The sequence below is a fragment of the Hesperophylax consimilis genome, chromosome 28 (genome assembly GCF_061612785.1).
Source record: "Hesperophylax consimilis isolate HC1 chromosome 28, BYU_Hcon_1.0, whole genome shotgun sequence".
Taxonomy (NCBI): domain Eukaryota; kingdom Metazoa; phylum Arthropoda; class Insecta; order Trichoptera; family Limnephilidae; genus Hesperophylax; species Hesperophylax consimilis.
Genome location: NC_142863.1, coordinates 8,020,493 through 8,036,871, shown reverse-complemented (window position 1 = coordinate 8,036,871; position 16,379 = coordinate 8,020,493). Strand labels below are relative to the sequence as shown.

At 34.0% G+C, this 16,379-nt stretch overlaps 3 protein-coding genes across 3 annotated transcripts in view; 1 reads left to right on the top strand and 2 right to left on the bottom strand.

Annotated features, from left to right (window-relative positions):
- Window positions 1-1,905: 1,905 nt before the first annotated feature.
- LOC149410125 (complex I intermediate-associated protein 30, mitochondrial-like) lies at window positions 1,906-4,885 on the bottom strand. The gene is made up of 2 exons (XM_089648527.1): window positions 4,753-4,885; window positions 1,906-4,520 (listed from the first exon to the last, which is right to left on the bottom strand). The coding sequence occupies exon 2, from the start codon at window positions 4,449-4,451 to the stop codon at window positions 3,807-3,809; it is 645 nt and encodes a 214-aa protein (XP_089504653.1). The 5' UTR covers window positions 4,452-4,520; window positions 4,753-4,885; the 3' UTR covers window positions 1,906-3,806.
- Window positions 4,886-6,426: 1,541 nt separating this feature from the next.
- Window positions 6,427-16,379, bottom strand: part of LOC149410123 (coactosin-like protein) — a 116,842-nt gene continuing 106,889 nt past the window's right edge. Inside the window, exon 5 of the mRNA XM_089649022.1 lies at window positions 6,427-8,262. Coding sequence (XP_089505148.1) covers window positions 8,146-8,262 — 117 coding nt within the window. The 3' untranslated portion in view covers window positions 6,427-8,145. The remainder of the gene's footprint in view (window positions 8,263-16,379) is intronic.
- On the top strand, window positions 8,316-14,795 carry Orc5 (origin recognition complex subunit 5). Its single transcript, XM_089648545.1, has 3 exons — window positions 8,316-9,971; window positions 10,106-10,267; window positions 13,858-14,795. Exons 1-3 carry the CDS (start codon window positions 8,776-8,778, stop codon window positions 13,946-13,948), a joined length of 1,449 nt encoding a protein of 482 aa, XP_089504671.1. The 5' UTR covers window positions 8,316-8,775; the 3' UTR covers window positions 13,949-14,795.

Genomic DNA, 16,379 nt, shown 5'->3' with positions numbered 1-16,379 from the left:
AAATAATTAATCTGTCGTACAATAAATAAAAAATAATGTTACTGGTCAGTGCGGTGTTTGCCATTTACATGACAATACTTTTTGCACCGTGCGGATATCAAACCCATTAGATTCTTCATGAGCCTTCTGGAACCAAGCTTCAGACAGGCCTCCCTCGAATTTCTCCGGATTTGTGAGTGACTATTTCATCTGTGTGTGTGACTTCTTCTTCTCTTTCCCGAGTACTAAACAGATACTAACCAACTAACTACATTGCTGCGACCACACTCCGGGATTTACCACCATTTATCTCCACCATCCACGGTGTCCAGCATCTCACTGGTGAACCAGGAAGATCCGTGATCAGCAGACCACAACATCGGAAGCCTCCACCTACATGGCATTGAGCATAGATCTACATCCCATTGTGATGTGAACTATGTGATTTGAATCTCATTGTGATACATACTCACGTCTACCGAATCATAATAAAGTCACAGTGATACTACATTAAAATCTTCCATTTTTCTCTACCTACCGTTACCCATAAATGAACCAAATAATAATTCAAGTGTATATAAAATATTTTAATGTACAGTCGAACTTGGTTATAACGATCACGGCAATAGCGAGTTCACGAGCAATTACAAAACAATATTTTAGTTAAGGATTATCTTCATTTAATTGTTGACTGTTATAACGAGGTCGATTCACTGATATACTGAGCAAATAATTTTATCAACACAATTTCTGAATACATGAATGGGTCGTTAGGTCTGAAAAAATAGTTGGGAATTATTCTCGAAGAAAGTAGTAACAAACAAGTGGCGGAAATTTCCTATCCCGTTAGTGACGGATATATATTTTTATGGCACTACCTGTATAAGATTGTCGGCTATGTAAACCATTGCTATCCATCAGGCATAATGTAAAATTTTCATAAAATCTACGAAAGTCATCGCAAATTTGTTCCCTTTTTACGTCTTCTTTTGTATTACAACTCATCGTCAATTTTGTTTTAAAAACCAATAAATATCTTCAAATTTGTTCCCTTTTTACGTCTTCTTTTGTATTACAACTCATCGTCAATTTTGTTTTAAAAACCAATAAATATATTTATGATGAGTTACAAGTACCTACATCCCTGCACGGAGTAAATTTATGATAGTGATATACAACCTTTTCAGCAGAGGAAGGGCGCTGCCTATTTTTCAAAATAGGCAGCGCCCTTCAGTTTTTTTTTTCGTTGAGGGGGAGAGAATTGACAGCGAAATTTAAGAGTTAAGTTTTCTGTTGAATTTTGTGTTATGCAAACCGGTCCTTCAAATTTGGTTCCATATAGGAAATGCAGGATAAATTAACCAAAACTGTACTTGCCAAAATTGTTTTTAGTTGGGGTTTTCAAACATAGCCAAGTGGGTCGAATGAAATTGACATGCGTGCATCACTGGCTTGTGACAATTAAATTTTTTACTGCCGAAAACCAAAACAATCCCGTAAGCTAGTTATTTATGACAAGCGCGATTTTACAAGCGGTAGGTACTTATATTTTGAAAATGTACTGTACCTTTGTAAATTTCTCCGACTTTTAAAAAACCTATTTTGGATATAATGATTAACGGCTGTAAGTAGCAAATTTAGTCCGTCCCGTCGTGCTTGTTATAATCAATTTTGACTGTATTTATTTAGGTAAGCATTCTAAATAAGTGAAAATGTAATTTTATTTTTCTGAAATAAATAGAAATCGGTTGGGTTGAACGAGTGGGGACGGGAACGAGATTAGGAAGTACCTGACTATTCAGATATACTCACCAAGCACGGTTAAAGCCATTTCAAGCCACATTTCGATTCTGAATGGCGCTCTTTCAGCAGGGCGATACTGACAGTATTTACCACCTACAATGGGAAAAAATAAAACATCCGCTATAGTAATATGTAATGGATGATATTTTATTTTATAAAACAAGGATATATAACATTTTTATTTATTTGCTAGAATATACTATTGCTTTGGCACACAAAACCTATCAATAATTACAAAAAGGTGATAATTGGTTGCACTTGTTTTTAGATCATATTAATTCCCTTATAAAAATAACTCGCATCCCGCAATGCTTCGCTATTGCTAATGTCTTTCTCGGGCGCCTCCGACTTATTCCACCATTCACTACTGTATACCACAATGTTACTGTTAAAAAACTACATTACATTAACTTTACTTCGACTCCGTATTTCATTCCAGTGCAGAGATTCGTTAAGTATTCCTCGGGAATCCGCCACTTCTCCTGGCAAATTTTCAGCGATATCAGTTGACTACTTGTGCATGCATGTATTATATATATATAAACCTTCCGTAAAAGATTCTCTATGTGATGATGAGTGAAAACCCTATCAAAATCCGTTGCTTTGTTTAGAAGAACTAAGCGCACAAACAGACAGACACAAATAGCGACTTTATTTTAGTACTAGCTGATCGGTACTCGGCGCTTCTGGAGGTTATCCTTAGGAAATAGACATATACCATAGTGGACTTTACTGTAGGCCTTTTTAAGATATACAATTTCATAGTACATTATTTTCATTCTCACAAGGTTTAGCCAGCGTTAACAATGTAAGCACCCGAAAATATATTTTTTTACGACTTGATTACAAAACATTGAATTATCTCTACTTTCTGTAAATATAATGTGCGTACACTATATATATTTTTAAACCTTCCGGAAGAAATTCTCTAAATGATAGTGAAAACCCTATCAAACTCCGTTGCATAATTTAGAAGAACTAAGCGCACAAACAGACAGATGTGGATGGAGACTGTGTTTTATACTGTTTAGAGATCAAAACAAACATAAATAATAAAACCTTTTCCCCTCTAATAAGTGTTTAAATTTTATGCAACCGATACACAACCATTTACACTATATTAATTATTGTTTATCAAATGTGTAAAATTTAAAATACATTTATTAGTAAGGGCTTTTAAGTTTATGTTACTAGCTATATTTCATTGACACTCTGTGACATTATAATACATACATTCGTTGCCGCGGTTTGGTGCTAAGAATATATTTTCCTAATACTAAATAGCTTACTGTTACGAGACAACGAGTTTTTCATCAAGTCAAAGCTTTCAATCAATCTTTATTGAATCAATTCCCAACTTCTAATTTGACATGTATAGTATTTATCCAATCACTCCAACTTCTAATTTGAAATGTTTAGCCTTTATCCAATCAATCCCCAACTTCTAATTTGACATATTTAGTATTTATCCAATCACTCCAACATCTAATTTGACATATTTAGTATTTATCCAATCAATTCAACTTCTAATTTGACATATTTAGTATTTATCCAATCACTCCAACATCTAATTTGACATATTTAGTATATATCCAATCAATTCAACTTCTAATTTGACATATTTAGTATTTATCCAATCACTCCAACATCTAATTTGACATATTTAGTATTTATCCAATCAATTCAACTTCTAATTTGACATATTTAGCCACTATCCAATCAACCCCCAACCTCAAAATAGATTTATTCAGCCTTTACCCATAGAGATATACAATTAGAGACGCTATTGAGAAACGTGTTCCACTATTAGAAAGCAATAAGCAGTGCGCGTAGACCGGATTCAGTAGCTTTAGTTAGAGCATTGGGAGTTTTGGAGGTCAATTAGAGGTAAAAAGTAGAAGCTATTTTTGGCTTCTTGTCTCATCTAAATATAATACACAATGCCCTTTATGTATTTTGCCTTTACCTAATAAATCCTTTTACCTTTGGCTTTAAGCCAATCCCTCTTCCACCTCTGAATTGAATTACACAGCCTTCACCCAATCAATCTCCAAAGTAGCTGGTCCACTTTGCTTCACAGGCATATACACGCCTCCGTAAAACTGGAAACCAAAGCCGGTTATATTTGAAGTGTCCAACTTCTCCGTGGTATTAACAAGTTGTCCTCTAAAATACGGCTTGAAGTCTTCAAAAGGCAGCCGCACAACTTTAAAACCACCCTTTGGCCCATCAAACATCTGCTCATAAGTATAATTAGGCTCATCATTAAGACCGCGGTGTCTTAAAACAACTTTGAACCCGTTAAATTTTCCCTGAGACCGACAGTTGATCTGTAGTTCGTTATAATCGTGTAGATCGCCAAAATATTCTAGCTTTCGAACTCCAGCAAATCCGGCACCATTTGGTTGTGGGTTTAACAATGCAAAAAAGATGGCGCGCTGAAATACCCTTGTTTTCTGTAGAGACAATACAGCTTTTGACATGCCCACTTCACGAACCGGGTCTGACTGTTCGACCCAATCGTCCACATTGTCAAGTTGTGTGAAGTCGAAGATGATTTGTGATGGGTTCTCCATTCTTATTGAGCTGCGGCTTGCGTTGATGATACTTCCTATTGCCGATGTGACGAGGAATGATAGAAATATGGATCCACGAGTCATTATGCTCATTTATTTACGTTGGAGATGTTGCGTCTGCTGATGTATCGTTAAACTTCTTTAATGTAAAGTAGGTGAAACCTAGAAATAAGTGTGAATTAATTTTATGGACAATGTTGTAAAATTTACATAGTTAGAATGTTGCATAATTATCCCACTTGGGCATTCCTGTATCAAGATAAAAAAAAACACTTATTAGATACATTTATATTCATAATAACTTAAAAGGGAAAATAACTTATAATAATACAGTAAAAAATCTGGTTACTTGTCACATTATTTTCCAGAGAAATCTAAATCATATTATACATACCGCGACTTCACTGAACAGTTGAAACAATTTTAAAATCGATGATAAAATTAAATTCATCGAACTTGAATTATTCGACACATTGAAATTGCCATATGTAACTATCTTCATCGTAATCAGAACTGTCAGAAAACCGACGATCAGTGTTGCCAGGTTAAAAAATAGAAATTTACAACAAAAGTACCGAAAAATCTCTAGATTTACCTTGCAGCTTGAATTTTTTTATTACGAAAAATTCTATACCGGATGGAGAAATTATCAGGTTTATCACACAAGTATAAAATAAGAAGGAAATTAAAATACATATTTATGAATTTACCCACGTAAAATTTAACAAACTGCCGCAGCGGTTGATAAAGCGCGCTGTCGGAATGAAAATCGGAGGTTAACACTTCGACTCCGGTGATGGGTCTGATTTGACCCAGTGTTTTTTAAATAAAAGATTTTGCCGCAAATATCTCGTTTAGGCTAATTTCCTTTTGTATATTCTTTCATAAAATATTTACCCACATTTCGACTCAAAAATGATTAAAATCGGACACGTTTTAAAAAAGTTATTAGAATAATTCTGTATAAAAACACGCAAAAATTCCATTTCTTCTCAGATGAATTCGAGCAGCCGACGAAACAGCATCTCTTGCTCTGTCCTTCCGTCTTTGTCTTTCACAGTCCCGCGCAGATTTTGTCAACCATTCGGGCACATTTCTAGTATTGTGATTTTTGTTTGTGACTTTGTTTGAAAAGACTTTTAATTTCATCATTTCAGCCGGTTCAATCTGGACCCACCATCGCCGCATGTGTTTTATTTTGAACCTCCGAATATTACGTGTTAACAGGGATTTTCAAATATATATAAAAATATTTAATGTGACGGTCGGTAAAACTAGCTCAAGATTGACAATCACCTCTGGTGACTTAGCAGGGATTGTCCAGATGATGCGTCCGCCCGCGAACTGCTTGGCGGGCAGGATTGAGAGAGGCTAATTGACCTCTCCAGCCAGACTCTCCCAACCAATCGCCTTGTACCGTAATAGGAAGGATGGATCCATATGTCTGTCACTCTTGGACATACTGACTGGAGATTCCTACTCACCCCTCCATAATACCTTTTTCCTTCCCAGAACCTCCTCTCCTTCATTTTTTTGAATGACCATCCACACAACATTCCAAAACGGGCATGGACATTGGACATAGACCACTAAGAAAATAATTTTCCTCAGGGTCTCCTGTTCGGAGCTAATCTAATAAAATATGTTCAGTGACAAATTCTAAATGGCTATGTATTGCCCAACCTTCTTATTTCCCATTGACTAGAGGCTGTGGGAACTAAAACTAAAAACAGAGAAGATAAACAAGCTCAATGGCAGCGCAGTGAAGGGTTAAACTCTGAGCCCAAAGAATGCTAGGTTGAAAGTCGAAAAAAGGATAATACGTTTTTGAATTTCAGTCAACCACATTTTGAGCCTACATTTGATAATACATTGCAAGGAAACGGTTTTCGAACAAATAGACTAAAATGTATGAATGCAGAATTCAGGACAGAGCTGTGCAGAATTCAATCCTCGTGTTAGTTGGACCTAATAAACGAAGCGGTATGAAGGGTTAGTAATATCATGTTATAGGAAAGGTAAATGAAACAAAAGCATTTTTTTCATAATTTTATTCATTTTTGTTATGCAAATATTGATAAATTAAATACTGTTAAATTTCCATAAAAAACGGCTTGTATACACAATATTAAGGCAGTCATTCTCAAACACAGTTTACATAAACAATAGGCAACTTCTGACTTATATCAAATTACAACTGATTTATCTTTCAAAAAGCAATCTACTAATTATATGAAAAAAAATATTGCACAAAACTTACAAAGGAAAAAAATACAAATTAAAAAATAGGCAAGATATTTTTATTACAATGTTGAAATTTAAAAATATAACCTCACTATTTAGAAATATAATATATATATTGTAATTCTTAAATAGGCCTAAACGGGAACACTTCTAAATGCTACGGAACTGTAAACAATATGCCACAAGATGTTGTAAAGGCATTTGAGTGGCCGATCTAAGTTTTCTATTCTTAACCATGACTTTTAATTTATTTTACAAGCATTTAAAAGCTATAATATTTGACTAAACAATAATGATCATCCGTCGGTACCGTCGAGAACTTCAAAAGTCCTTAAGTTTGACAAATATTAATCTCCAAATCACTAAATAAACTATCATTTAAAATAATCAGTAAACTTACGATTTTGTGCTTTTTTAAATAGGTGTTGTTTACTATTGTTATTACACCGACCATTTGTCAGGAATTAATAAATATAATAAGAATAATAATTATATTGATAGAGAACGGAATAAACTAGAAATATTGTAAACTAAATACTTCTTCGGAATAAAACAATTAAAATAAGTAGGCAGAGAATATTAGCGAAATCCATTATAAAGGAACAATTTTTCAGACGACTTTACCACAATAAAACACCAAAGTTAAATAAAAAAAGAGATAGTCAAATTCTAATTCGTTCAAATAAAAACACATATTTTAACATGCCCTCAATACGAAAATATGCATATTGCAAAAATAACCGAAGCTAAAAGAAAAATAATTTAAAACCGTTTAATTACTAATTAAAACGTATTACATAAGGCAGAAATAAAAAAAATGTTTTATTTATTGTAACTTTTAAAGCGTCCATCTAGTATTTTTCAAACATTTTAATTACATCAAATTCTTACATTCATAATATAAAATTATCTTCTAACATTTATTCGAAATTACAGTAGTAGGGTACGTTGAATTCATTATTTTAACATTTGCCTTTTTAAATGTTTCAATCAATTAAAATTATTGCTAAGTACAAATTTCGATTTAGAATCTACACATGATTTCGTCTGACGATTTCAACAATATTAAATAAACAAAAATAATTATATTTAGTAATCGAGATATGTTTAAGCAATAGACCAACAATCTAAAAACAGTTTATGTCAGTAATGTTGTACAGAAAAATAATTATTAGAGTTTCTTTCAAAGAAATAATATTACGCAATTTTGTATTATGTTTATCGTCGTTTTCTATACAACACGAATGACATTCTTCATTTCCGACACTAAAAACACAACATTTCAACTGTTACAAAAAAACATTTCTAATAAAATAATGTGATGACTTTATAATAACGGCAACCTTACAAAAAAAAATGCAATATTAAAAACATTAAAAAGGCAGTATTGCAAAAAAAAATGTAAAAGCTGTTTATAAAAATGGTTTAAATTTACTTTTCCACGACACGTAATAATAGTAGTACGATAAAATAGAAGTTTCGACTATTGGTCGTTGACCGGGTAGACAATGATGATGGGAGGTGGGGGGGGCAAGGCCGGGGCTCATAAGTCTCGGACTCCGGTGCCGTAGTTGGCGCCCCCCGCGCGATTCAGAGCGTCCTTGAACTGCTCGATCTCAAACTCCGTGATGCTCTCGAGTTGCAGCTCCACGGCAAAGTTCTGGAAAAAATGGAGAAAAAATTTCAATTAAAACCAAACCATCCAGGATTGAAATATGCGGCACTATTTTCTTTTCAAATAAAACTATAAAAGTTAGTAAAAATACGGATAATTTTAGTTCGATCGTTCATGGTGGCCATCGTAAGTAAGAATGTCGGTGCTTACTTATACACCAAAGCTAAATGTGGGGGAAAATTCGTTTGAATTCTGGTCACATTTTTGACGGTTGGCATTGTTGGCAACACTGCGCCTTCCCGCTCAATTTGTTATGACAGTTTATATCGCCGGCTTAGCAAAGTTATCGTAAGAACTTATTTATAATCATTAAATTGTTAATGAAGTAATGGAAATTGTTTTATCGTGTAGCCAAATGTGTTGTTTATAATTTTCGATGCATTAAATACAAGCGTGCTCAATACGCAATCGCCGTTAAATGAGGGAAGTGTGCCGGCAATAATTTGTTTAACTGTCAGACCAACATAAACGATTTATATCAAAAGGGTACACATTAAAATGGAAGCTTTTTTGGAAGAAATGCATAAACGGCTGCCATGTCGAGAATCCCAACTGGCGCAATTGTACAATTTGATCGGCGAGGCGGACGAACCTATGCCTCCGACCATTTACGTGTTTGGCAATACAGCCGCGGGTAAAAGCGCTTCTATTAATGCCTCCCTCAAATACCTCAACTACAAACACGTAATTCTTAATGCCGTCGAATGCTATTCGCAGAAAATCATGTATGAAACGATTCTGAACGCATTGTCAGGACATGTTTGCAACAGAGAAAATAAATATTCTCCACTTCATCGATGTGACAATATGAAAGATTTTGTTCTTCACCTGAATAACATTTTTCCAGAAAATGGCTACGAACCCGTGTTCATCGTAATAGACAAAGCGGAAAGATTGAGAGATATGGACCAAAATATTCTTCCTGCGTTTTTAAGAATGAGAAAATTCTGCAATCTTAATATTTGCACCATCTTAATATCGGACATTGTGTTTGAAAAGTATTACTTAAAATCAGGGCTGCGCGAGCCGTTTAAAATATTCTTTCCGCAATACACTAAAGAAGAGTTGTACAAGATCATCTTTTTAAGCCAACAGAACTGCGTTAACTTCGTGCTGTGTCAATCTGCGGCAGATTTAGATATCCGTTCAAGTATTCAAAGAGTAGATCTGTTTGCCAACTACCTCAATGCATTCTTGAGTGTATTCTACCGGTCCTGTCGGGATCTTGTGGAGCTCAGACACATGGCGCGTATCAACTTTGTCAAATACTGCGAACCCATATTAGACGGCAGTGTGAAAGCGGATGATGTTACAAAGCTGTGGCGTCACATCGCCCCGGCGTTGAAATCCAACATTGAAATGCTTTACTTGCGAGTGCAGCCAAGTAAAAACTACGACGTCAAAGTATCTGAAGATCCGTTAAGCAAAGACATTGAATTAAGAATGGAACGTTTGGGAATAACGAAGCAAGATGTGGCCGTAATTCGGAATGATAATGTTGCCGACGAATTGAATTCTGCCAGAAGTCTGGCACAGAGTTTCGAGTTGCCATTCTACGCCAAGTTCCTGCTGATAGCGGCCTACCTGGCCAGCTATAACCCGGTGAAAGAGGATAAGAGACTGTTTATGAAGTACCACGGGAAGCAGAAGAAACGGATGCAGCAGGTCAATGCAAAGGCTAAACTAAGCGACAAGTAAGAATCTCTTCTACATTCTGTGTTTAGCCAACCCAGCGCATGTTTTCATTTGATAACATTCTTGGAATGAATGTGATATACATAACAAGGCAAGGATTCTATTAATCGGTTTATTTGAAAATGTATTACAGGTTAAACGAGCAGCTGGGGCCCAAGTTCTTCACGCTGGACCGCTTGCTGGCCATCTTCTACTCAATCCTCGAAGAGCGGGCCAGCCTGACAGCCAACCTGCTGAGTCAGGTGTCTGCCCTGGTTACATTGAGGCTGCTCACCGGCTCCAACGATCACACCAGGTTATATATTGCCACAAATACATAATATATACATCTTAGCGCGCCCGGCAAGTTAGATCAAACAAAAAACGAACATAACTTCATCGCTAGTCACTTCACATCGTATTAACTCCACAGCTGCACACGAACAAAATTTAGTATAATTGGGGTAGCACTGTGTACAGAAACACATCAGTAGGCGACTTGTGATTGAATCGCAGTCACGTAGCTTGTAAATATCTCTGTGTAAGATGGGCCTCCGAGTTTAGAAACTTAGACATCGCGTTTGGGTCCCAGGCATAGTGTGTTCAATTCATCGGCTGGCTAAGTCCTCCATCACAACACAAACAACATTTTCCACTTACTGTGGTGGTAGTAGAAGATTTTCAAATACTGTTAGGTTATTCGTAACCCGGCAATATTTGTCTTTCTTTTTAAAAAAAAAAAGATTGGAATTTCAATAAAGCTGGCCGAGTGCGATTGGTGTGTCAAAGTAACGCTGGATTAGTGTTTTTAGTCTGATTATAGATCTATTTGTTAATACTTGTCGCTTTAAATACCATTATGTGATTAGTCAAGCACCTAATTAACTGTTTCTCTTTCACAGCATTCCTGTGTTCAAAGATATTTCACAGCTTTAATAAGCGCTAAATTATTTTGTGCCACCATTTTATTAGATAAATAGTGGTAAATACAAAGTGTTCATTATTTTTTTTTATAGAAAGACAAACAATCCTAGGCCATGAATAATCTCGTATTAATTCTTCAGTCTAATTTGTCCGGTTTTGGGAAAGGCTTATATGATCTCACAGAAATCGTTGTCTCTCCCTTACCCTCATAGTTAGAAATATGAATTAAGCGGTGTTAGAAAGAGAAAACACCAAGCTTTATACTCAAATATAGAAGTTAACCACAATAATAAAAATGTAAATCTCTATGAAACTAAAGGTTTGGACTGCAATTTGAGAAAAATTTATGAAACTTTTAACTAATTATTTTTGTACGAAACAACAAGAAATTGGGGTGACAGTAATACTTGTAATTCATTTGTATAATAAAATGTGTTTTTTTGTTGTTATAAATAATTTTAGTTCAGAGGTTAAAAAAAAAACGTAAGGTCAACCATTTTTAAAACTGTTTGATTTCAAAAATTTTATATTTAAAAAAATTAGGTGTTTATTGTTAATAACAAAATTTGAAAGTAAACCTATCAAAAATAGTTTACAGAATTATTCAGAAATATCCCATTTATTTGGATTTTATTGAGAAACGGAAACACACACTGATTCTCTGACTTTCTGACAGCATCTTTAAGATATATACAGGGTTCGATACCATCCAATTCCGGCCATAAAAAATCATTAATCATCTCTCTATAGCGCAATCCATTCACCGTAACTGTTGCTTCAGCCTCATTTTCGAAAAAGTAAGGTCCAATGACTCTGCCGGACCATAAACCGCACCAAACAGTCACACGTTGAGGATAGAGAGGCTTTTCAACAATAACTCTTGGGTTCTCCGAGCCCCAGATGTGACAATAAGGAAGTTGAGTCCATTTTTTTAATTTTTTTTTATCAATGTTCGCATTCAAACTTAAATACTGATATATATTTTTTTCTTTTAAAGTTTGTTTTCATAATTAAATTAATTCTCAAAGTTTAAATTTTATTAAGCCCGCCAAAACGAGCGGAATCCGAGTGGTTAGAGGCGGGGTGTGGGTGTGACGTCATTCGAACTGTGAAAACCACGTCGCTTAAGCATTTTGTATGGAAAAAATTTTAATTCTTCAACAAGGAATTCCAGTAATTTTTTTACCAATGTTAACCGTCTATTAGAATTGATGTTATTAAAAAAAAAAAAGAAAATTGATTAAGATTTCATAGTTAAATTAATATTTTAAGTTAGAATATTTGCTTTTCCCTTCCCGGTACGGTATTTCCGTCACTATTTGTTGACGTGCCCCGCGCGAATTCAGGACCACCGCGCAGAAAAGTAAAGACCAAAAGTAAACCAAAGATATATACTCACAGACACAAATACTTCCTTTTACAGTCCTGCCAAAGTATAACATAACAACTGCCATTCTACAAATAATTCAACACTCCTCACACATCAACACTAAACCAGTCTTTAATTCTGACATACACCAGCACAAAACACGATCACAAAATCAAATACATTTATCATCATCTACTTACACGACCAAATTTGGAATTAACTCCTTACAATACATTGCACATAAACAATATAACGCATTACCTAGTAATTTAAAACTTCCGGCAACTAACAAAAAAACATTGACAAAAGCTCTTAAAAGATATTTCCTTAGCAGTTTCATTGATGACTAACACAATCTCTCTCTGGTACTCCATAATAACATCTGCGTTTATTTATTTGAATGTATTTATTTTAATGTATTTTATTTATTTGCCTTGTCCTTTCTAATGTTGTCTTTCCCGAAATGAGTTTTATAAACTCATTGGGAATAATACATTATTACTTTGTTATCATTTTGTAATGTATTATCTTGTAATAAAAAATAAAAAAATAAAAAAAAATAATGGTTTACAGCCCAGTTCACTGTGAGACTTTTCTGGGCGGCCGGCGGCCTGAAGTGTATCACATGCTATGTGACATGTATAATAATAAAAACTTCTAAGTTATGCAATAAACAACATATTATTATAAAGCACGATACGAATATGTATCTTTAGAAATCCATTTCATATATTTTAATGTTGTTTTTCTTTTATTTTTTTTAAATGTATAAATTCTTAAATTATAAAATGGGGGCCTCAGCACGGGTAAACAACCCAGTGAGGCCAACATTACTAAATTGAAATATGGAATATTGTAAAAAAAAATGTATCAACAATAAAAAAAAAAAAAAAAAAAAAAATATAATAATAACAACAAATACGTACATATATTTGACAAACCCAAATAAACGTTTGGCCTATACACCTCTCTCATCTAAACCGACCATCTCTTATGTAATAGAAAGAGATGCACCATAGGTGATCCGTTGTACGTACAAGTCACGACACATGTGACGTCAGAATTCTTTCGACCAATCGTGGAGCGTATACAGTCCATTGCTATTGAATGCTTTTTCAAGAACGTTTAACTAATTCTAAGAATAATAATATAGAAATATATTTATATATTTAGAATCGATATTTTTTGATCTACATGAACATATTTTTTATAAGTCAAAATATTTTTCACTCAACTTCCTTATTTTGCTTGTTGACGAAGCCACCGAGGTGGAAATGGGTCTCATCACTCGACCAGTGAGTGAATCAGATGATTTGCATTTGATTCACTGAAGTGAATTTTAATAATTTCAATGCGTTGTTGAAGCATGTATTGTTCCATTTTTATTAATGGCGTAGTTTGTACTTGTCAAATGTCAAAAAATGACAGCTTCAAAAGTAACATCTACCGAAATAGCGGGCTATTCAAAATAACACCTCTTATTGGAAAACCCTGTATAATACATGTATATTATATTTATAGAAAGTAGAGAAAAGTCGAGCAATACTGGGTACACGTCAGCAAGTATGTAATAATGTTCTGAAATTCTGAAACTCTTTCGTTTTGTTTTCCAGATACCGTTGCATTGCTCCATCTCCCCTGGTGACTTCCATTGCCAAAACAGTTGGTTTCAACATCAGGAAATATCTTTACGATTATATCTAGTTCATTCAATAGTACATATTACTTGGGAGGTAATTCACCAATCTCTTGATAGCTCATGCATATTTTACGATTATATCTAGTTCATTCAATAGTACATAATATAACTTGGGAGGTAATTCACCAATCTCTTGATAGCTCATGCATATTTTCAATTTATTTATTTTATATTTTTCCTCGCTGCTCATCTCACTAGGGAATTCTTGTATCGAGATGAGCAGCTTTACAATTATATTCAATCAAATAAGTACATCACATAACACATACACAGATGGATCACATCGAATATGGGGCTCCAATGACTCCAATGACAGAAGCCACGATATGGGCAATCCAACAAGCGTAGCCACTCTCGACCAGGATGGAATTTGTTACCATTTTCTTTAATAGATTCAACAAACCTATAGTTTTTATATTTACACCGAGCATATTATAAAGCTTTATAAGAAAAACTCCTTTGTCCAAAGGATGTTCTGGTATTCCCCGGCTGATAAATTAAAGAAGAACCCAATCTAGTGTTGCCCACTTGTTGTGATCTGTTGGCAGTATCAATCTTCTTAACGTTCTTACAATGTTATATGAAAGCATTCATTGAACAAGCGCATATTATACATTTTTTAAGGTAACTATGTAAAATATATATTGGATAAGTTAGCCAAGTTTTGTACCTATTGCGCGTATTAATGTTTATTTATTTAATGTGTAATAATTTCAATAAAATGTTTGTTTACCTAATGAACTAAAATAAAATATACGTTATCCCATGGATAAGCAATCAAGGGGATGGCAAAATACCCTCTTAAACTCATCTCATCATTATTAATTATATTTTAGGTACCAATATCTTATATGTGTATGATCTTTTTGTTATTATGATATTTTGCAACTGAATAAATCTCATTTCAAATTATTGAAGTTGTTTTTTTTATTTTGCATTAACCCCACACAAGAGGAGGTCTAGAGGAAAATTATTTCCCCCAGGGCCTGTCATCTTTTGGCACCCTGTGTGGAGGGTATTTATTTTAAAGGAGAGGAATGATTGAACAGATCTTGAAGAGAGGGTAGGGATAAAACACAGGGGCGGGAAAATCGTTTCACAGCAGAGCTGTTGAACTCAATAACGAGTTCAACAGCTATAATAATCACACACTATATATATCTTCCATTATTCTAATTATTGCTCATACACAATTAAACATACACAACAGCTCAAGTTCAACTCTATCATAAGATTGTAACGATTAAACATCACAAATTAAAACATTAATGAGATATATTATAGACATAGACAAATCACACACTTACTTTCACATATTTTTTGGTTTCTTGGAACGGGCAATTTGCCTAGTTAGGAACCAATAATTTCGACCTGATAAAGTACAATAATCAATAATCACAAAATATTTTAATTATATCTTGTATCATATTGTACTGTGTGTAAATTTAAATTAATAAAAATGAAATGAAATGAAAAAAGTTATAGAAACTATCCGTGACTATGCACCGTTGACGAAGGGATCAAAGATGCTATTACCTCGAAGCATCTTTCATTGAAATAACAGTAGAACAAGGATATCATTGCCACCTGATGCCTGTGCTCTAAAGATTGCAATCTGTTTGTTAAGATAGGGGAGGGAACCTATCAAATAGACCGCCAGTTTCTACACAGTCAAGGGTTTTTTCAGGTATTTTGGGGCTCCAGACCGGAGGTGGCTGTCAAACTCAACCATGTGCGAATTGTACAGGGTTAGAAGTTGTGTACTACCTGCGGGCCATGTACAGTAAGCCCAGCTTCTTTAACTCTGGCTTCGATCGTATGTATGCTATTAAAGACTTCATATATGTGTATGCAATACAATTTCCATTGCTTTTCCTTTCTGCCCTCCTGCAGAAAAACAGCATTATCGAAATATAGCTGTTTTTGTGCAGATCCATTCAAATTATGCGCCATATATCCAACTATCTTATTACATATAAATTTATATTGATATATCTTATTATATATAAATTTATATTGAAATATCTTATTAGAGTATTTCTCAAAATAAATGTACGTAACGAAAATGTAGTTACGAAATAGTGTTACGAAATAGTCATAAGACGTAACTAAATAGTAAACATAAGGCTTGTTTACACAATGGCAAATTTTATTTTACTTTTTTTATTATTTATTCAATTTAATTAGTTGTCGTCTTTTTTAAATGTAAGTAATTATCCTTTACTTTTTATTTATTGTACATACTACAAACATACATAAACTCACGACCCAAATATTTGTATTTTGTTAAACCAAAGGGGTTTAAAAAAAAACAAGGGAGTATAAATAAATGTTTTTAATCAAATTATCAGCTCCCAAATTGAAGTACCTAACACAATATACAACAAATCTTAAGAAATTAAAGAACAGGCACTGTTTAAACTATTAAAAATTTAA